This window comes from Oryzias melastigma, linkage group LG4 (genome assembly GCF_002922805.2).
Source record: "Oryzias melastigma strain HK-1 linkage group LG4, ASM292280v2, whole genome shotgun sequence".
Taxonomy (NCBI): Eukaryota; Metazoa; Chordata; class Actinopteri; order Beloniformes; family Adrianichthyidae; genus Oryzias; species Oryzias melastigma.
The window spans coordinates 15369844-15393134 of NC_050515.1; the positions used below are offsets into that span (position 1 = coordinate 15369844).

General features: G+C 37.6%; 1 protein-coding gene across 3 annotated transcripts; it reads right to left on the reverse strand.

Annotated features, from left to right (window-relative positions):
* Positions 1-206: 206 nt before the first annotated feature.
* lepr (leptin receptor) lies at positions 207-22616 on the reverse strand. Of its 3 annotated transcripts, none has more exons than XM_024279366.2 (20): positions 22362-22615; positions 15471-15523; positions 13908-14135; positions 13326-13452; positions 11613-11785; positions 9539-9684; positions 9317-9458; positions 7937-8097; positions 7742-7841; positions 7473-7572; positions 6293-6501; positions 6062-6210; positions 5609-5762; positions 4522-4604; positions 4227-4440; positions 2735-2917; positions 2568-2651; positions 2373-2466; positions 1850-1928; positions 207-1693 (listed from the first exon to the last, which is right to left on the reverse strand). In XM_024279366.2, coding segments are annotated over exons 1-20 (3276 nt in total). In that variant the 5' UTR covers positions 22364-22615; the 3' UTR covers positions 207-898. The 3 variants fall into 3 exon arrangements, with proteins under 3 accessions (XP_024135134.1, XP_024135135.1, XP_024135133.1); XM_024279367.2 differs by having other exon boundaries at positions 22247-22615; XM_024279365.2 differs by having other exon boundaries at positions 576-1693; positions 22252-22616.
* Between the last annotated feature and the right edge of the window lie 675 nt (positions 22617-23291).

Below are 23291 nucleotides of genomic sequence, written 5' to 3' on the forward strand. Positions count from 1 at the left end.
TAGGGAGGAATGTTTATTTTGTGACATGTAAACAAAGTTCCAGCTCTGAGGTCATACTGATAAAATCAGATTTTGTATGAATTCACAAATGCAAAAATATCTATTCCACAAAAACATTCCTAATAAATACCAAATAAGCATAGACACATTTACATAGAGAACAACAATTTTTATTTTTTTTATATTTTTTAATTGCTTTACTTTTTTTGTCTTCGAAAAACTAAACATTTTTTTATCTTTACTCAAGAAATTAGCTGCTGTTTTCATTTCCAAGCATTTACAAAAATATCACATTTTCATACATTACAAGACACTTTAAAAACACAAAATAAGCACTTTTAGCTTTAGATAGCTTGACCTTCAAATGCATTGACTGCCTGGGATTAGAATAAAATTTTCCTTTCAAAATTACCCTTTTTCTTTTGATTTTAAATGATGTCCATTTTTTTCCATTTGCGATTTGTGTACAAAAAAGTGTTTCTTTATTCTCTTTAAAGCTTTTTAATCTTGTATAAGTAGGAGGATGAATTTCTATTTAACCAATTGTAGAAGGGTTTAATCTTTTTGGTCAAGCTTTTCTATATTTAGGGTTTTGCAAGCTTATATTTCTCTGGAGGATTTTTGTTTCTGGGAATTTCTAGATGTGAGCCTCCTCCTCTATTTAACGCACACTGATGACCTGCCTCCTGATCCTTATTGGCTCTTTTTTTTCTGAGCAAATGTTCCAACATCATGAAGCATGAAGCCACGGAACACAATAGCAGCACTGACGGATCTGTAGTCATTCCTCAGTTTTTGTTCTTTTTTCACATTTTGTAGCTCTGCACTGCACATTATCAAAGTGAAATGCATTTTTTCTTGTGAAGGCCAGAACGTGACACCTCACAAGTCCACATCTTTATAGCTGGAGCTCTTCTGTTTGATGTAGCAGCTGGCTCCTGTAAGCAGCAGTTCTGTACTGAGGCATGTACTGCGAGGACAAGTCACAGATCAACGGCACAAAAAAGTCTTTTCCGTTCAGATTAGCGGTCTCCTCTTTTCGTTTCTCCTCCTCCTCCTCCTCTCTTTGCTCTTCTTCTTCACTCTCCTCGTCTTCTGCTGGATAACCTATTTGTAGGTAGCAAAGGGGCTGTTCCTGCCTCTGCTCCGTGACGCTCTCGTGCTCGGACATCTCCGAAAGTTCCCCTTCTGAGGCGTAGGAGCAGGAGCGCCTCTGGTCATCCGTCTCTGCACTGTGACAGCTTTCCAGCTCCCAAAGGCCAGTGGGAGAAGATTCTGACATTTCTGAGTTGTTTGCAGAAAAGTTGCCTTCATCGCTGGAGTTGCTGCCATCGTTGATGTTCCCTGACTGCTTTTCCTGCTTCAGATAAGGGAGCAGCAATTTGGCGTATCTCACTGAGGTCGAGGCGGAGCTATCAACAATGTCTGATGCTTCAGGATCCGCCTGATTTGGTTTGTCTGGACTTTGGCTTGAAGGAGCTGAAGTGTCCAAACGAGATCTGTCAAACGCAGGAGCAAAGCAGGAAGATGTAGAAGTGACGGGGTCACAACTCAGAGACATTAGCTGGGACTCCATAAACGCTTTTGTCTCTGTTTTCTCCACAATGATCACTTTGGAGATGATGTTGTCGGAGGGGAGCAGGGGACACGTCTGCAGACCTTCTGCAGGTTGGAAAAGGTCAAAGGTGTCCATCTGGAAGGAGAAAAAAAGTCATTAGGTTTTCCTTGACTAAAAACTTTGATGGTTAAACTAAAAGGGGTAGTTCCTGTTATTATAGAAGTAGGTATTCAACTCATTGGTTAAAAAAGGGCTTTTGTGACAAGCAAAATCATTTTAAAGAAGAATTACCTTTCGGAAGTCTAGTCCTTTGGCCCATGAGCATTTCTTTGGGTTGGGAACATGTTTCCAAACCAGATTTTTTTTTATTCTGGAAAAGAAAAGCATCACTTTAAGTCAGAGATGGTAAACAAATCAGATTAAAGTAGGATTAAATAATCTAAATTAATCCTATTACAATCCTATCCATGGTTTTTCATTTACATCTAATTTAGGAAAATCAGAATCCAAGGAGTGACTAAAAAAAGGAACATGAACCCCTTTTCTACCCTGAGTTTGCACAGAAACAACCTCCTCTTAGCAAAACATAAAATCCAATTACACCCCAGTAACCTGTTAAATGTCAAACCCTTCATTTGCCGTTGTTAATGTCTGTGAGAGCTGAATTAGTCTGAACCTTGCAGATTGCACTCATTCATCAATGCTTACAGGTGTCTGCCTTGAAGATTAATCTGCTTTATACAACGGCCTGGTATTAGAAAATTAAAAAAAGATTATAAACTTGCAGGTCAAGCAATCAAAGAGTTGTTCTTACTGGTTTTGTGTGAGGACTAGGGTGAAGAGCAGGACGATGCAGAGAAAGGAGATGGACATCATGATCATGTAGGCTGCAGGGTTTTTTTTAGCAGCTGCAACACACAAAAAAAAACGATTTTAGCTGTTTATTGACTTTTTTTAAAGTCTATGGTTTAAATCTAAAAGTAAAAAAACCTTAAAAGACTTGGCATACCTATTATGTACATCGGCTCCCCCTCCATGTCAGCAAACACAGGGTACAAGTGGAAGCCGTAGTCTTCAGAGTGAGAAAAGTTTCCTGAAATACAACAGAAAACCTCACCTAGCTGAACTTAGAAATGATAAAAAAGTACTTTTTTAAAAAAGTAAATCCTATTGTACCATTAATATATACAGCTTGATTGCTGTAGGGCAGTCTGACCCACTTAAGTCCACTCAGCCCAGATGACTCTGACCACTGGACCACCATGAACAGAGGCACGACGCTGTCATCCAACAGGCTCCAGGACAGAGACGCATGGGTGCTATTCAACACCAGTGCATGGACGGAATGCAAAGATTTACCTGCAAAGCAGAAAATAATGTCATAAATTAGTATTTCTCATTATTTTCAGCTGCCTTTGGTCATGTTAGCATAACCTGCTGTAGAAATAATGACCACAGATAGAGTCACGAGAGCAGAACTTCCTGCTTCTCGCTTGAATCTGAATTTTTAACAGGGATGCTGATGTTCCCAATTAGAAATAATGGAGCTGTTGCGTAATTGCAACACAACCGTACATCGGTGAGTATTTGTTATGTGTCTGCTAAAGATACATAAATGACAAAAAGCTCTCTCTGGCAAAACAAATAACAAGACGTTTCTGAATCATCATTCTCAGAATGATGCAAATCACGAATTTAGTGTAATTAAATGTTATTGCAGTCATAAGTGCAGCTCCCTTCCTCTCCTGAGCTTTGACGAAAATACATCATGGTGTCTCCAACATCAGATGTTTTTTGGATGTTCTCTGCGCATTAGAGCAACAACATAAAAGAGTGAGTGGTGTTATGATTATCAATTTAATCTGATCTTCTGAGACGGATAAAAAACTTTTCTGCAGTCAAATTGAATCATCTTTAATGAACTGTTTCCATGATGCTTTAAGACCTTAAAGACCCACTAAGATGAAAATGGTGTTTTCTTTGTTTTTAACATGTCAGTGTGGCATTTTTTTCACTTTGGAAGACATATTTAAAAAAAAATTAAATTAAAATTGCATTTCTGAGCATTTCCTTATTCAAATCATTGTGAATCAGGAGCAAACTCCCGCTAGAAAAAGCTTGTGGGTGTGATGTAGAATATGCTACGGCAAGCCACAAGCTCCAAAGTCCATTCCATTCCGATGCATCCAATTGCAGACAAATAGATTCAATATTGGTCGCCATTTTTGTTGCACCCCTATTGTTTATGGTGGAGATGTGAGGCACTGTAAGTTAGCGGGAGAGTGTGCAAACAGATGGATGATGGGAAGTAGGGATTGGCTTACTGTGCGCCAACAGTCCCGCCCACAACTTGGAGGTGAAATTTAATTGAACTACTGCCGCTCTGCAGAAACTATGTTCTAGAAAATGCCTTTTTTTGCCTAAAACAGTTTAATCAAACTTAAAAGACCACTAGTGATGCTTTTACAACAGATCAAAAGATAATCGCAGTGGGACTTTAAGAGGCAGTAAGTGTTGCAGAATAATATACAGTGTTTTTTTTTTTTTTTTAGGGCTGCTATAATGCAGACAACATGCCCCAGACCTTGTAGCTGGCAGTTTTGAAATCCAAGTGACTAAATCAAATTTCCTGTAATTGTTCAACTTCCTTAGATCCCTTCTCACTCACGTCTTGGCGTTTTCTCCAGCGTCATCTTCATGTTGTGGGTGGAGTTTCCTAGACTGTTGTAGGCTTCCACAGTAACAGTCTGAGGCTCCTGGTTCCACTCAAAGCTGTAGGATGGGCCCAGGTTGATGTGTTTCCTCACCACTGATCCATTTGAGGCCAGATGCTGGACAATGAAGCCATCCACGCAGTAGGAGTTCCATGTAACTGGGAAGTGCTGTCAAAAAAACAAGAAAGTCAAAAAAAAAAAAAAAAGCCTGAATCTCCATTATTTTTTTATCAAGTTTTGCTTTTGTACCTCAAAAAGCAGAGTGACGTTGGACTTGTTTTTGTGATGATCATCTTGACGGATTCTCCAGAAATCAGGACCCTGTTCTGGAGCTGAGGAGGAGACAGATCCCCAAATGTTAGAGCAGTAGCTGGTTTTCCTCACTGCAGTTTAAATGTAAAAGAGTCACACATTCTAATTAAAATTGATAGATTATTTTGGAATCAACATACATAAAGTTATGTGTTGTATTAAGATACGTTCACACTGCTCTCAGCAATGTGCATTTAAACAACCTCTTCCAATGAAAATGTGAACACACGTAAATGCACATTTTAGACTTCATGTTCAAGCAAGTTTTTACAACCTTTTTCAGGCTCTAAGTACAAAACATGCAGGCATTAAACGCACAATATAAGTCGGGCTGTATGATTCTATATAGTTTTTTTTTTCATATCAGGCGATAACAATATATATCACAATATAGGTCAAATAACTACATTTGTCAAAGGCTAAACGTTCTGTGGCTCAAAAAAGAAACGTGTGTTAATGTAGGTTGTTTAGATATAAATATTTATTTCCTATTGTACTTTAGAGACGTGGTTTTGAACACGCTAGAGCAGCGTTTTGGACATGAGGTTTGTACTAAAAAATAGCCTTTTACGTCCGTCTTGGAACAACACAAGACATTGTATAGTAGTAGCATTAATGCTACTACTTCCGCATAAATTAGAATTCATGCTACTTTTAATAAGCAAGTAAAAAATTGCATTTTTGATGGCTAAAGCACCGTTCCTTATTAGGGGTGTGTATTGGCAAGTGTCTGGTGATGCGATAAGTATCGTGATATTAGCTCATGATACGATACACGTCACGATATATCCCAAGACTTAACTTGAACAATTAAATATCGTCTTGTCAGCATTTCAAATCGATACAAGTATCGCCAAACAAAATATTGCAATATATCGTCAAATCAATTTTTCCCTACACCCCTAATCTTTGCGCTACAATTTAAGACACTTTTTGCTTGCCGTACTACACGATCAAGAACGCATGTCAATTGTCCGGTGTGTACAAAGCTTTAAAGTTCAGACCAAAAGTAAAGCTGCTCTACCTCTGCTGTTGTTGGGTGTGGAGTAGATGATGTCACTCCATTCGCTCCAGTAGCTGTTTTCTCCGATGTGCTTGCAGCGCACCTGAACGACGTACACACGGCACATCTCTGGTACCTCTACTGTCATGGGGGGAGGCTGTTTGGTCCCCAGGATCTGTGGAAAAGTCATTTTCACAATTGAGTTACTGACACTAAAGCACTAAAGACTGTTCTTTTGTTCCTGCTCAGACTTGATTTAACCCCAAGGTAAAGTAAATAGGTCATTCTTATTTTAAAATATTTTCTGTGGATTTTATTTTATATGTAGTGAACCCAGTTTTGCATGCCTAAAGTTAATACCTCTGGAGTTACTCCTGCTTTCTAAAAAAACACCTCCCATAATCATTTCTTTGTTCTGCAATAATTTATATTAGTACACTTTTTTTTGGAAGACAGTGTTTCTTTCTAGCTCACCTTCCAGTCCTCTTTCACAGTGGACAGTATGTGGTACTGCAGCTCATACTGGAGCCCATCAGCCGGCAGAGACGGAGGCTCCCATCTGACGCTGAGGACCCCACTCTTCAGGGTCAATGCCTTCACATTACTGGGTGAGTAAGGTTTTACTGCAAGAAAAGAAGCAAACTTTTATTTACGAAGCCCCTAAAAATGTCTGAAGTTAGGATGTGCTCGGCGTGCATGGCTCACCATTTCCTTTAGACGACAGGTAGATGGGTTTGGAGCGGACGGAACCTGAATCAGATCCCAATTCCAGCCACAGTTTGTAGCAGCCGACATGCAGCGGATGAAAGGTGCAGGTTCGAGGCTTGATGGAGAAACAAGCTTCTTTGATTTTCCCCACGTTTTCACCAGCTTCCTCCTTCTGCTTCATACTATTACAGGACATGTGGGTCCACCTGGAGATAAAGCTTAGAGTTTCAAATGATCCCCGTCACATAAACAAAGCAACTAACAGCCAGGATTTACCATCTTAGACACATCTTTAAAGTACATTTTACCAACAAGAAGTAAATAAACTGGCTACAAAACACTAAGTTTCCATTATTCAAAGCACATGTGATAAAGTCAAGGCCTGGGGGCCACAATATAATTTAATTTTATTATCAATGGCCCGATGTTATTTTGCACTTATTTCTAATGTATTTAAAGTTTAAGTTTATTTATTCTGGAATAATAGTCCTGCCTTTTTATTATTCATAATTATGTTAAAAAGTTAAGTTTTTTTATGTTTTAAAAATTTACTTTTGGTGTGTTCAATAAACATTAATCCTGTTCAGTCCATGACCTTTGGATTTTGCCCCATGTGCAATTGAGTTTGACACGCACAATATAAGTCGGGCTGTATGTTTCTATATAGAAACATATAGAAACACCTGGAGGGCAAGTGGGAGTACGTGGAACTGAAGGAAGGCACGTCTGTCTGAGATGAAGATCTTTGCAAACACTAAAAAATCTACCAAAAAGGCCTTACGGATTCCAACTCTATCAGGAAGATATCTTGTGTTTATTGATCCCCTTAGTTTTATTTTTTTTAATATATATTTGGGGAAAATATGTATAAAGCTTTTTTAAATTGAAAGTAGATTTAGTTGTTAAGCAACAGATATGTCCAAGTTAAAACATTACGCCACTGTTTGCTCTGTTTTATTACTGGTTTCCCATCATCCTCCCTGCTTAGCTTTGACGGTTCGTTAGCTTCATTTTTAGATGAGGCTGGCTGACACGACTTCACCTCTCACAGAAACTTCCCCCTGTCTAAGTGCATTTCCAGACAGAAGCATGTCGCACTTCCTGTTTAGTTCTCAGATTTTCACATTGTGTTTAGACATCATGTTCTGGGCAGAGATGGAAAAAGTTGTTGCTTTACTTGTGTTGAAGATTGAAGGATAACCATTGTGTGCTGTTCCAGCTACACTCCATAGTGTCCATATCGCCGTTGATTTCACATCTTATATCAAGGGAAGCCCCTGAAACGCAGACAGAGAGAACTTATTGTTCATCATTCCCTCCTTTCCTGCTTTTGTTCTTTCCATAAATCACAAGCTTATCTAATATACTGGTAACTGATTCCTAAAAATATTTTTTTTATCAATTTTAAATATAGATGTACTTCAAAAAAGAGTTTTTTACAACCACCTTCTATGGAGATCTGGCTGTATGGGATGGCTGCCTCCGGTGTGCACGTCAACAGATCATACATGCGACTCTCTGAAGCACGCATCGTGATCTTGCTGACCTATTTATTATTTTTTTTTTTAATAAAATAAAAACAAACTTTAGGGTTTTTTTCATGACTAGAATTCTTTTTTTAGCTGCAGTGAGCGTCCTTACCCTTTCGCTGACTGGGTGGTACATGCTGCTGGGAAGAGGTTGATGGAAGTTGAGCTTCCAGACGGCCTCGCTGGCGTTCATGCTGCGATTGTTGAACACACAATACACCGTCACGTTCTTCCCCGCTTGCGCCACCATCTTTTCAGGGATGTACGTCACGACTACAGAGGAAAAGCAGCCAAAGAATGTTTTTTTTGTGAAGTTTTAGTTTGTGTTTGTGTAAAGAATCTGTCATTTTGTTTTTGAATATTTAAGAAAAGAAGACAAGAAGACCCTGAAAAAAGATAATTATAAAGGGAGCGAGCGCATGAGTCACTCCTATTCTTTAGAAGTTTTCTCACAGATTTTAAAACATTTGTTCTAAACTTTTTCTTTGCAGGATCCTTAGTAGTGTAAAGACCTTGCTCTTCTACTTCTGTTGATTTATAAATCAGAAAAACGGTCTCCAAAGTCTTAAGGTTTCCAGTTTTTCTCATCCTTTTTCTCACCATAACTCTCCAACTTTCCACTTATGCGGGCTTAAAAAAAACTTTAAAAAACTTCAAACTTTAAAACAATCTGTTTATTTAAGATAATGGTCTTAGGGGAGTCTTAAACCTGGAAACAACCAAGCCTTGAACATTTTTAATAAACAAAAAAAAACACTTTTTTGGAGTCTTAGTTAATCTTTTGTATATTTTGCTCTATTTTAATAAAATTTAAATAGAGTTTTCCAAACTTTACTAAGTAATTTTATTCATTTTTTCTAAGCTTTCTTCCCTAACATAAGTTTATTCCTTACTTGCTTAAAAAAGGAATGTTTAAATGTACTTTTAAATCTCTCTGTGTATCTTTGTGTCATAAACTTTTAAAGAAAGGTAATTTTTTGTCACTAAACATCTCAGTTTGTCGGTCTATGATATATAACAGAAGTTGTTACAAGTTCAAGATTCATGTTTTCAACGGTAAGAACAGAGGCTTTTATGCTTTTGTAATAAAAATGATATGGATTGGTTCTAATCTTTGAGTTTAGTGTAGAGCAGGCATGTCCAAAGTCTGGCCCTTGGGCCAAATTGTGGTGCACATTTAAATTTCCACCAGCCCACAGACTTGTGTCATAAAATCAGTGATATGCACTCCCCAGCATTTTCTAAATACTGCATGCATGATTTCTTGATCATCTTGTTTATTAATTTGCATTTGAAGATATCAATATAGTTCATAGAATGTCAGGCTGGATGATTGGCCCTCAAACATTTTCATGTCACTAAATCTGATCCTCTTTCCAAAAAGCTTGGGGGCTTATCACCGAAACAAAACCATCCAAAATTTCAATAATTAAATGTGAAAAACTGGTGAATAATCTTTCTGAGTGTATAGAAGGAAGGCAGTGGTTCTTACTGTACAGGTAAAACTTGTAAGGTGCACTCCATTCACTCCACAGAGGAGGCTCGTCCAGGCTGGAGCAGCGAACCTGGACTGTGTACTCCTGGTCGGGCTGCAGATCCAGAGACAGCCGAGGCTCTCCGGTGACCGAAACCACCTGGACGCAAAAAGAGGGATGAGGTGAGCGGCTTTGTTTGCAAAAGCAGCTCGACTGTTAAAGGTGAGTTTTTACTGTACCTGCCAGGCGAAGTCATTTTTAGTAGAATACCGAACCTCGTATCTCAGTTGAGTTGCATTAAAGTGTGGTGGACTTTCCCACTGGACAATCAGCTCTGGTTCTATGGTCTGATAGTGGGTGACGTTGACTGGAGGACTTGGTTTCACTGAGAGAAAAAAATGTAAGATTCAAATTCTTGATAGAGTCAGTGCATCTTCCACTAACAAGAATCCTATTTGTGTAATTCCTAGTACTACGGATAAGACAAATATCCAAAAATGTCACCATGCGGTGACAGAAATGCAAGTTTTGAACCAATTCTGCAGGTGGCCATGAAGCAGCATTTGTAATGGTATGTAAGCAGCACACGATGGGCGTGGAGGTTCTACGAAAAAGTTAAAATATTACGATTTTTCTCTAAAAATTGACATTGGTCAGTGGCTGCCTGGCTGTCTCATTGTCACTCTGCTGTATTTGTGACTGTAGCATAACAATTAAAACATTTATGCAAACCTGCATATTTCATTTTTTGTACAGCTTTACACTTTTCTGTGTCGCATTAACATTAACATTCAAGATTTTGTCAAGATTTTAATTCCTGCTGAAGTCAAATTTGTCATTAATTGACCAGTAAAACTCAAAGTTCAGTTTTGGTAATTTCTTTAACAAAAAGTCAAATTCTTCTCTTGATTACATTGATTTTAATTTAAAGACTGGATATGTTAGTTTTGAGATATTTATTGAGTATTGCAGAAAAATAAATTAAACCTAATTTTACGATTTGGAGCTGCATTTTTACAGTTAAAAACACTAAAAAATAATTCTTCTGTAAGACGGAACATCACTTCTAGTTTTTAATCCACTAGTTTTGTAAAATCTTGGTGTGACATGTAATCGAAAACTGTTCTGATCTGCGGTGATTTTAATAAAAATGTCCATTTATTACAGAATAAAGAATAATTTATAAGACTGGTGTAAGAGCCTAAATGCTGTGTTCAGAGAGCACCAAAGATCTGCAGGATCAAAGAAAACAACTGCAGTGAGTAGAATGTGGACACTACTGCTCTGTTTTTATATAACCCTGCAGAAAATTCCCAGCTTCTCTGTGGGCACAAGCACATTCAAAGCAGATGTGAGTATTCTTCTCACATCTGCCTGGGAGAGCTGAACATCAGTCCTTAATCTCATCAGTCCAGAAACATCTGAAAGAAAGTTGCTCTGCTTTAAGGGCCTCCATGTTATCATGCAAAGCCAAATCTAAAGCTGTGACCTTTGAAAGAGTGTGAATGCTGGGAACTGGATTTTTTTTCCCTCTTACTGTAATGAACTGAAAAAGTGTGGCCACGCATTTAAAACACCAGCATGATAATTAATTTAAGAACTTTTTTTTTTTTTTAGCTTGAAATCTAAATTCTAACCCCTAAAAACATGATTCATATGCAAAACCTATCAATTTAAATCATTCCTATCCAAACAAAAGACACTGCTGAACCGGTTGTTGACTAATTTATTCATAACATTATAATCTCGGGATCCGCAGCAGCCATGTGAGAAGCCAATTACTCAGGGAACTGCAGATATCGGGAAAACAAGCCCAAGTTCCAGTCCACCTCTACGTGATGGAAACTAGCAAGGTCATTTTACTAGAGAAATGATCAAATATCCTGAAGCTCTCCTACAAACATGAAGGAGATGAATCATTTTAAAGAAACTTCAAGAAAAACTACAGAAATGTATGATTCACAAGAAGTAATTATGTTTTTTTTTGTTCTGTTCTCTGCCATCATTGCATGTAGTTATCCTTTATTTTTGAGTAAGCAGTTATATTGCAAACTTTGAAATAGTCTCGCAAGCCTATTTTCTTAGTTTTTCCTATAATTAAACTGAACAACTCAAAAGCTTTTTTTTCCAGCATTGTTTTAGTTGTAACTTTTTTGTTTTAAGTTACTTCGGTTGCAGGTTTTTTCAGACTTTTGGGGTGGTTGAACTGTCTCTGTCCAAAACCAGTTGCACCTTAAAATCATGAATCTTTCAGTATAATTTGAAACAAGAAATTCAGACAAAAATATTGAATACTTTTTTGGTCTTTTTTACCAGGTCTGGCTGGAATGATGAGGAAAACTGGTGGAGCCATAACACTGGAGACGTTGACGGTAACCGTGGCGACATAGCTGGCTTCAGGGTGGAGAGGGAGTGAGCATGTAAAGGACTCCTCTGCTTCACAAACAACAGGATTACTATTCACCTCCGTGGCGTCTTTATCAGTCCTGCAAAGGAATGATAAATAGCTTGAATAACTTACTATAGATGCTATATTTTAGGCAAATAATTTAAGAATTATTTGAATTCATTACACGAAAACGTGAAATCGTGAAAGACTTTTTTATTAAATTTACAAGTCAGGTAGCTTGAAACTACATAGTTGAATTCCAAAAACCCCTTGCAGTTACATCACGTGCACGCCGTTGTCTACTTTTGTTGGAGTTTTTATACATCTGACGGGTAAAATCAGCAACTTTGATGCAGAGAAATAGCGACCACATCATATGTTGACACGTGTGTTGCTGTTGGGTGTCCTACAGAAGAACTACAAATTCAAGCGTGTCGATTGCCGAAGACAAATCAAGTCATGAACGCTGGCAGCCTACAGATGCCAGCAGACTCTGGAATGAACATTTCGTGTCAGGTCAGCACATTCTCACTCCCAACGTCACATATTGACATTTGGTTAAACATTTGGTTAAACGTAAATATGTGATCGCCAACCTCCAGTACCAGGACGCTGAGCGCACTAGTACTGGTACCTATCCCAGCACCGGTTCGCATCTAGTACCACGTCTGGTATTGCAACTTGTACCGGTTCGATGAGTTGGGTGCACCCAAAACGTCAAAAAGTGACGTGAAGGGGTCCTTAACCAAACGTCAAAATATGACGACTTGGGAATGAGAATTTGTTGGTCGGGTAGACATTTTATTTGTCGTAACACTTATATTGTGTTCAGGTCAAAACCGACCCGTTGTTAAGAGTGAAAATGGGTTTGACCCAAACACAATATAAGGGTTAAAGGTGATACATATTTAGGAGATAGGTACTGTTTGGGTTTTATCTGGTACCGGTGACAATTTGTTACTTTTTAAAAGGGAGCCACTAAACTATACTTTTTTTGTCTGTTTTTAACAGTAATGGAAAAACAGAAAACATGCAAACTTTTCCCAAAAATGTGCAAATGTGAGAAAGCGGTTTCACAGAATCCTGCAGCGCCTGAACATTCCTGAGCTGTTAGTTTCTCCGTCTGTTATCCTCCCCTACACCATGTGTATCATAAACTATTATTTCAACAGTAATGCTGTTAATGCTCATTGCATTGTTGTAATATTAATACTTTTTGTATGATGTCAATATATAAGAATACATCTTAATAATGTAAAACCCAATCTTTTGACCTCTCTGCGCTGTGTTTTTGTTTTTTATTACAGCCGGGCCTTCATAAGAAGAGACACCAGACGTCGGTTCTGATCTGTGGCAGACCTTGCAGCCTTTTTTTCTGCGTCGACAACATAGAGGGAACCGATTGAAAGCAGTCGAGTGGACTCAATAAAAGATTGACAAAACAAAGACCCACGCTAGTAACACTCTCTCTTTGACTCCAGCTATTTGACTCTCTAAATGTCGGGAGGGTATTATGACGTCTTGTGCAAGGGGTCTATTGCCCTATTGTTCCAAAAGTATTTAGAAAAACCCTAAAACCCTCCAAAATACAGTCTTTAGCTCACAACATCTCAAATAGGTAGAAGGTTCATACTCACAGCTGCTGGAAGCTGAACGTCGTTCCACCAGCGTCCAGTTTTCCAGAAGGCTCATCAAGCAACTGAAGGTAACAAGTGACGTTTTCCCAGTTTTCATTGATACGACACAAAATGTCCAGACAGATGCCTGATATGAAAATCACACATCCATGTTAGTTTGCCGAGTTTAATCTTAAAAGAAATCAAACCAACATCCTGTTCAGAGAAACCTATGAAATAATTCAACAACCAATCAGCTTCATTGCAGCGGTCTGTCCTGCAAGCAACAAATGGTTTTCAACCCTATTTGTATCTAATTACTAATGTAATTTCAGATTTTATTTATTAAAAATTTGTAGTGAACCTATTGGTTTTGATAAAATTAGAATATTTATTAAAAAATGTTTTCCCATTTAGGAAACTGCATTTATAATTTAAAAAGTTGTAAAAAATAACTTGATTTGAATAAAGTCATTATCTTAACACAATGGATGAATAGAAGGAAGTTTTTAAAGCACTGACTTCTGATTTGAACAGATGAAAGAATACTCAATAAACTTGTATTTCCTCAAAACTGACCCTAGATAGAACGTGAACTCTTACCGTCGGAGGGCTTTTGAGGCAGGAATTCTGGTTTCAACCTCCTGAATTTACACCTGGGGTGGTGTGGGAGGCTTGACATAGTTCCATTTGTTGTTGGTCTATTTGTGACGCCTCTGTCCCCACTGAGGGAAGCAGAAGGTGAGTCACAGCACAGTTCATCGTGCCAGGGGAGACCCAAAGCTCCTGAAAGAATGGCGGCTCCATCGCCCGGCTTCAAACACTGAGCAGCTGTTCAAAGAGAGAGAGAAAATTACTCACTATGTAATTAAAGCACATTTGTAATTCTGTGGTGTTTCTTTTATGTATTTGTTTCTTTAAAAGTATTTGTATGACTAAGAGCAGAATTTTTTAATATATATTTTTTCAAGCTGACTTGTATTAAGATCTAACTCTAACACTCATCCATGTGCCGAATTGTTATTAATTAAAAAAAAAAACTAAAACTTTACATAGCTGTCATGTGGACTGCTACCATAGTTACACACTCTAAAAATAAGAAAAATAGACTACAGAAAATGTGAGTTTTCTAAAGGGACATAGAAGTAAAAAAACATTAGTCCTGGTTTCTCATGTACATGATAAAGTATCTGGGGACACATCAAAAGAGCTAGTGTGCACAGGAAACAAATCGGTCCGCACAAGAAACTAACTAGTGTACACGAGAAACTGACTAGTTCACACTGGAAACTGATTGTTGTACATGAGAAACCAGGTTGCATGCACAAAAACTAGGTGATCAATCTTAAAAATGACATTCCATAACCCTTTAGAGTTTAATTTGACCTTCAGACTTGTCTACAAAGATATTGCAGCTTTGCTTGTCCAGCGTCACTATTATGTTTTCTCTAAAAGTCTTCTTAAACAAGATAAAAAATCATGTGGTTTGTTTCGGCGCAGGAGATATTCCAGCTTTGATCAACTGGTGCTTTGCAGATGAAGTTCTTTCTCATGCGCAGGAAAAAAAAAACAGTACTTTTTATTTATTTATTTATTTATTTATTTATTTTACTTTTATGTCCCTTAAAGGGACATGGAAGTGAAGTAGAAGTATTACAACAACATCCCTTTAGGATATTACTGAAATGCAAGATACAAAAGATCTTTGCATCTGCAAGGGATAATTCTGTAAAACTTGGTACACAAACTGTAGTGAAGAATCTAAATAAATAGCCAGAATTACATCTAAAACATTAAATAAAAAAGTATGCAGAAAGTGTAAATCAGAATAAGGAGCTAAAAGGATGAAATCCTGTTAGAGCAGTCTTCACCTCAACAGGTTTTTAAGAAACAGAAATCCTCTTCATATTTAAAACAATCTTTTCTAGTATTTTCTGACACAAGAAACAATTCAAATAATTTTTCAGAAATCTAAAAATTAAAACAAAATGAATGTACATCACTAATCTTAAAATCAGTGAGCTTGTGAAATGTCTAATGTGGATTTTTTGTGGTTCCTACAGCTTTTACCGTAGATGTACGCAACTGTTCTATGAAAGAAAGTACACCGGAAAGAGGAAATCTATTACAAGATGAGCTGTTGAAGCTGTGGTGTTGCAAACTCACCATGGGGCATCAGGAATATGTGTATCAGGACTGCTAACATGACTCCACGAAACCTGTGAAGAAATTTGACAGCAATAAGCACTCGGATACAAGAGAACAAAGGATCTTTTGAGTAAAAAGTACAGAAGACAACAAAGATAAAGGAAGAAACAACAATTATAAAGAGTGCTGGGAAAGTTTTCCACCTGTACCGGAAATATTGTAAACTGTTCTAATCTGAAGTAGCATCAAGATGGAGAAGCTCCATTCACCAAACAATAATTCATTAAGCCTCAAAGGATCATCAAGATTAACAGACAAAAACAGTGGGAGTGTCAAGTATGACTGCCATGTTCAGTTTTGATTCCTGAGGATTTTTACTAAGAAAAAGCGTTCCAGCTTATCACCTGAAGTCATGACTCATCTGGCACAAACGCTGCCGTTACAAGGAGTCACTTGTCTGTTTTTTTGTTTTTTTTTTCACTTTTGCACGTTGCTCAATATTAAACCCGAATTTTCATGAGCTACAGTCAGAAATATGTTAAAGCTTTCTGCTAGAACATTTTAGGTTCAGCAGAGGACAAACGGATCCTATCTCGAGTTTATTTTGGCTTTTTAATCTTATTCGAGTGAATCAATTTGTAGGATTTTTGTGCTGCAGGCCCACTGATCTGTGCGAACATTTGAACTGTCCCGGAGAGAACAGAGTTCATGCACTACAGAACTTTGACTGAGGCAGATTGAACAAGTTTGGACTGGTCTTTGGATGGAGGAAACATGCTTCTGAAGAGAAACCCCAGAGGTTAAAGTCTCTACATGTGATAATAGTGTATTTTGGCTACATGTAAAAGCAGAATTTTAATATTTTGAATGTTCCACTGGAACGACCCCCAAAAGTCAAATTAACTTTTTAGCACACACCTCAAATTACAATCCATTTGGACCACCCAGAAAATGTGATGACACCTCTAATAAAACAGTTTATTGGCAAGGGAAGTATTTGAGCTGAAATAAACTTCTCGCATCTAAACCTTGCATATTTTGAAAAATATCACTTTTTGTTATATAAAATCTTTTTTTTAACAGTCATTAATATATGTGCATTTTCCAAACAAGAAAAAATTGCTGGTCAAATAAAAGTAAATGTGTCCAAATTTGCTAGGAATATGAAAACTTTCAGGCAGGACTGTGTTACTAAATGTTATGCAATTACTGTATGTTTGACAGATAAATTACTATTTCTGGTAAATACCAAGCTTAATTTCAGAGTTACACGGTTTCTGTGTTCCAAATGTTTATTTGGGTTTTAGTTTTTTTGGGCAAGTAGTTCTTAGCTTAGAGTTCTGTCTGGAAAACACAAACAGCTCATTTAATTAGTAGGAATGATGAAGTGGGAATGAATTGAGGCTACTCATAAATCAAGCAAAAAACATTAAACAAAATTCCAATTAATCATTTTTTCTAGAAGCGCCTTATTATTTTACTTAATGAGTCATTTCACAGTTTATTTAATTCCAGTCTCACAGCAGAACCACAGACTTAGGAGGCATCACCTACACACCACAGCTTAGTGTCAAGCTTCTAGTTTAAATACTAAGTACCACTGCAATATTTGTATTTTGTTTCCATTAACTCTGTTCATAATAAAAGAGGCGTAGCAATCTGTCAGCCTGAAGCCAATGTCCGCAAGAGTTTGTTTGGACGCCTCCGTTTTCCACACAGATGATGCTCCGCTCTGAATAACAACGAGACTCTTTAATATTTCATCAGCTGTTTGGGTGGAACCCTATCAGAGTCCAAATAATGCAGATGATAAATACATTGAGCAGTAGGTTATGTTCTCGTGTAAAATACACTGGTAAACAGCATTCAGTGCCCAAAACAAAACCTGCTGAAAAGGTCTGGATGAATCTGTGAAGTGAGAAGAGATCAGTCGAGGGATGTTTCTTTCCCTTTCACATAATTTGATCTGCATCTTCACACATAGTCCACTAATCGAAACATGAAAGATTCAAATAACTTTGTGGTGATACGATGCAGTCCAATTCTTTTACCTAAATACATACTATCTATATGTTTATGTTCGTTTGTCATTTAAAACTATAAATATGAAAATACCTTACACTTTATAATTTAATCAACAAAAAGCTAGCTCGATCTGCTAACTTTGCTGAGAAATCGTTGGTGTTAGACTGGGGGGCGGAGCAAACACTTCCTGAAAGGGGCTGTCTCACGTTGTGACATCAGCACGTCAGGACCCGCTCGTTTTTGTGAGTATGGGAGGGGCAGCTGTTGAGAGGTTTTTAGAGAATAACTTAGAAATGCGTTAACTGATCAAAATACTGCTTTGGGGCCCTTTATAGTGAAGAATGAACAGTATAATACACTTAAAAGATCAAAAGGTTGATTTTTCATGGTATGGGCCTTTTAATATATGACCTAATCATTGCAATTGAAACCCCCTCCAGCAGATGGCGCCACAGGCCGCCGCCTAGGTTGCCTATGCCAAGGGTGTGCACTGGCAGTGAGGTAAGAGAGCTGTTGCTGATTTTTTTATTATGTTTTTATGATGTTCTGCACAACGTTGCTAGTTGTGATGCGGTGAGGACACAGATGTTTACTACAATTTCAGAGAAGTTTTCTGTGTTTACGTTCTTTTTGACACGTCCGTGCAGGTGTACACTCTCCAGAGCTTCACCACAGAGAAAACTTTTCTCTCTGCCGTGAGAGAAGCTCCATCAACCTCCTCACCGCAAATAGATTGAATTTCTGGTTGGTTCTGCCTCTGTTTGTGCATGGTTAACCGATCAGGACGATGGTGAAGATAAAGGCGCTGCTGCCTCCGAGCTAAAAGCAACCAGTTCAATATCAGCCATCGGATTAAAGGACGATTCCGATAGGTGTCAAAATAGCCAATATTGGTGCCGATGCTGATATTGATGGTAGTAATAGTCCACCCCTAATTTTTAGACCATTTTGTCCTTTGTGGTTAAAAAAAGAGTCATGTTAATTTATTCAGATATTGTTTGCAGTGCTGTGAAAAAAAGGCTTATTGTATGTTTAGTGGACACATCTGTCAATGTGGTTCCCCTTCACCAAATTGTAACTGACCCAACTTGGTAGAAGCAAGCTTGTGATTTGATGTCTTTTTGTTTAAATAAAAAGGTAAAGACAGCAGAGATATAACAGGAAGAGAAACTGACAAAGTTAGCCAGAAACTGATACATTTTATACATTTTTACCAACATAATCTTGTTCATATTTGTGATTTTCAACCAGTTCTGCTGGTTCAGTCCTCAGTCCTAGATCCATCCATCCATTATCTAAACCGCTTTGTCCCTATTGGGATCCTAACCCGGCCACTTCTGGGCGAAGGCAGGATACACCCTGAAAAGGTCGCCTGTCTGTCGCCACAATCACACCTAGAGACAATTTAGAGTAACCAATTAACCTATGAAGCATGTTTTTGGACTGTGGGAGGAAGCCAGAGTCCACGGAAGAAAGCCATGCATGCACGGGGAGAACATGGAAACTCCACACAGGAAAGTCCCCTGTTGGTGTTTCTGTTTCAGGTCCTCCAGCTGGGACCTGAACCAGGGGTCTTCTTGCAGTTCTAGATTGATTTTTCAATATGCATACATATTTTTTACATTGCTCGTAAAGAAACTTTTTTAGCTACAACAAAAAAAAGTAAATAGTTTATATTTATGTAACACTTTCCAACTTTCGTAGAGGGCCCAGAGCGCTTTACAGTCACCAACACACATTGACACACCGATGGCACCTCTGCTGTCTTCAGTGTCTTGCCCAAGGACACTTTTACACATAGGTGGGCAAGGTGGGAAATAAACCATCAATCTTCTGCTTTGAAGCTGATTGCTCTACCTCTGCATAATGGCTACCCCAACAGGACACATTTTCTATTCCCTCATTGCCCTACTCTAACATGAAACTGAAAAACTGAATTCCAGGTCATTTTATTGAGCTTTAATTCATCAAATTTCTACTAATCATTGCTGTTTTGACAAAAACTAACTGAACACCAAGAATTTAACAAGCCAAGTATGATGAACTGACAGAAAACAGCTGTGGATAAGTAAGTAATAGTGAAACCAAGAGAAACTCTCAGAGGAAACCACAGAACAGAGAACAGAACTTGAACTTAAGGAAACATAGCGAAAGCAAACAAAGACAGCTGAAGTAGGGGACGTTAATCTTCACAGCAACCGTATTGAAAGCGTGGGAAAAACTGGAAAACTCCACTTTGACTCTGCTCACATTCAGTCTATCAAACTGTCACATGTTTACTACAGCTGCATACAAAAAGGACATTTTTATTTTAATCACATGATGGAAATGTTGCTGTGTTTAAAAAGGAGACTCAGGTGTATTAGAAAAAAACTCATAATATCAACTTTTAAACATTTATAACCTAAAACAGGTTTTTCTGACAATACAGTTTATCAATTTGAACCAATAAGTTTATGAAGCATTTCTGCCATGTGTCCACGGTCAAACGGAATGGTCTCACCGCTGACTGTTGTGCAATGGAAACCTGTTCAGTGGGGTGATGAATCACACCTCAGTGCTCGACAGGCGGATGGGAGAGTCTACGGTTTGGGAAAATATTACCTGCTTAACCTGCAGTCTGCTTTCAGGACTTGGGCTTGTTTTTCCAAATGAAATGTTAACTGAAGGCAACAGCATGCAAGCATATCGTCAACAGTGACGAGCTTTCATATTTGTAGAAGGGAGGATTTGTTGTTTCTTTCTTTTAATCCAGCACCACTGTTGCTTGGCAAATCCTATAAAGAGTGTGGGCGTATAGGTACATAAACCTATTCTTTGATGTCACCTTCAGGATTTTGAAGAGGCTGGAAGTGAAGCCGGAGGTGGAAGACAAGTCTACTCCTCCCACATCAACAACATTCCAAAAATGGGCAATTGGGTGGGACAAAGAAAAACTTGTTACGTAGCAAAAATGATGCTCTCATTTGCTATGAAAAGGAGATACAGCATGAATTGAAAATCTTTTTGCAAACATGCTGCACATGAGTTTATTTTTGGTGTAAAGTTGGACCTTAAAGTCAATGGGGGATTTCACACAATTACAAAATAAAAGCATCTAATCGCATTGCGATACAGTGAGTATTGCAGTGCATACCGTGATCGAATACATATCATGATTTATGTATCGTGATACGCAATAGGGTGTGCATCGCGATTCATAAATCCATTTTATAACTGCATATTGCGATATATCGCTATAAATATCGCTATATATGTATCGCGTAACATATTGTGATACAATAGATATTGCTATGTGTACCTCAGTGCATATTGTGATGTGTATTACTGTGTTGGTGTGTATCATGAAATTGAATTTATTTTTGATGATACAGTTGAGATTCTGACAGATATTAACATTTATTCATTTTTTTCCTCTTATGTCATATGTGGAAATACAGTCACATTTTAAAATCTTTCTGCATGTACAAAGCTAAAAAAACACTACTAATTTAACTCAATATTTCATATCCCTCCATAAATACTTGTAAACTACACGACAAAAATCATGTTTATAAATTAAAAAAATGTACTTTGGCAACTTTTACGAATATTCAGTCTAATCAAGCTCCCTCATTTTATTACAGATTAACTCATTTAAAGACTCATGACTCAAATAAAAAATGTGGTTTTAACAAAGTTTTATAGTGTGAAGTTGGACCATAAAGCAAATGGGGAAACAGCTTTTTTTATAGAACGAGCTAGTGGCCATTTGAGGAACTGCAACAGTTTGTAAAATTCTGTCTTCAAATTCATAAAAGAATGTGGCATTTTGCTAAAATTATTACTGAATAAATTCAATGTAGTGGAACTTGACTGTACCATAGACACCTCAAAATAACCCTGCTGAACACTTTTCAGATCAACTTTAATCTGAAGCATCAATGCCTGATTTTCTTAATGCTAAACAATAAACAGCCCTTTCATTTTCCAAGAATAAGAAGCACTATACCTGCAAAAGGGAGACAACTCCTTCATAAATAACATTAGAGTCACTGTTGGCAGATTAGTCATATGAAACAGTAAATGTGTCCTCACAGCCTGTTTATTGAAACATAAAGTTTCTTAATATAATCTGTCATCCGATGCAAATTAAATGCACTTGTTCAGAGAATGTTTTGGGTCTATTAAAATCCAAAATACTGCTTTATGAAATTCAAATTTGCACAAATAACTGTTTGATCTGCAGGTTCCAAGACAACCATCCGGATGGGCATCTCTTCTGCAATCTATGTAATGAATAAAAATCACACAACGATGCAAATATGAGAGAAAATTTAACACATGCATGAAAATTCCTCACTGATTTGCAAGACAGCCTACGCAGAACCAATCTTCTCATCTGGATGTTTGTCACAGCAAATATTTAAAAAACAATCTGCCAAATCTATTTCACTAAGTTGATTTATCACTATAAATATGCATAAAGGAAAAAACGACAAACATGCATTATAAGTATTTATATTTATAAAGGAATGATTCTTCAAGCAAATTGTCTTTTACTCTACAAAAAGATGTGTCATGAGTTTTATTAGGGTGATTCACCCCTTGACACCTCCAGGCTCAGCACGATGCGCGCAGGGACTTGTCATTGTCACACTGTTTCACTTGTTAAAAATTATTTAAAACTAAGTGCTCACAAAAAATGAACTTATGCAACACGTGATGAGAAAAAAAAATAGAAAAAAGAGAAGTGTTAAGATTACAAGATTGCCGGTTGTGAGACAAACCTGACCCGATCTGAGAGCGTTTGAAGAGGACAGATGTGGAGGAGTGATTGATCCTCCACATCTGCGCGGAGAAAGAGCGATGGGTGAAGCGGTGAGACTGGAACAGACTTCTTACATCCTTCGCGAGGTTTCCTCGAGTCCAGACTATCCAGGAGAGTTTAGTCCTCTGGAGAGAATGACGGTTGTAGTGTGAGTGGGAACGGAGACGCTCCCAGAGCTGACGGAACAGAGGAGAAAGAGGAGCGCCTCTGGTTCACGCGCGCGCTCACAGCCCGCGGTGAGGCGTTCAAGGACGACTCTGAAAAATGATGTCAGCACTTGTGGAAATGCAGGAAGTGTCATTACAGGCTGTCTTTCATCAGGAAGTTTGAAATGTGTTACATTCGCTTGTCTGCTTAAATCCATAATAAGAATGGCTTATTTACTTTTAGGAAAATTGTCCAAAATAAATTAAAAAAAATACATATTTGAACTACTCTTAAGCAATTCTCAAAATATACAAAAAACTCAGGAAAAGTGGGCCATATTTGTAATTTTTAAATGTTCAGAATCAAACTATAAACGTCTGAAACTGTTTTTTTCTTTATGTCTATAAAAGTAACATAATTCATTTCAGACAGAACAACTGTGTGTTAGATTTAGAGGAATTCTGATTTTACAACCCATTTCTGTGACAAAACATACAATTAGCTTACTCTTTTGATTTTTTTCTAACAAATAAAAACTTGAAAAAAAGAAAGAAAGTCATTGTTATCTAAAAAGATAGCTTATAGTTTCATTATTTTACACTAGTAACTCACAGAACTTAGTTTTCATTACCTTTAAAAAAGAGTGAACCTAAAAGTCAGAGGAGAGAAGGGATGCAAATGCAGCTAATGAAAATGGATTCACATCTTGAAGATGTTTTCTTTTAAGACAAGTCCTGTTTTCTTTGTTTTTCTGTGTTACTCTGAACGCTAAGGATGGACTATATACCATAGATTTCTGAAAAAGATTACACTCTAATGCTACGTTCACACCGGCCAATGTAACGCATGTTCGAGCA

What these genes read in the sequence shown, in the direction of transcription:
- lepr (XM_024279365.2), bottom strand. Translation starts at nt 22,307, where the DNA reads ATGTGGAGGATCAATCACTCCTCCACATCTGTCCTCTTCAAACGCTCT. An exon ending in AAAATGACTTCGCCTGGCAG is followed by an intron (nt 9,459 to 9,538) that starts GTACAGTAAAAA and finishes TTTTGCGTCCAG; the next exon opens with GTGGTTTCGGTCACCGGAGA. An exon ending in CTAGTCCTCACACAAAACCA is followed by an intron (nt 1,929 to 2,372) that starts GTAAGAACAACT and finishes TTTCTTTTCCAG; the next exon opens with AATAAAAAAAAATCTGGTTT.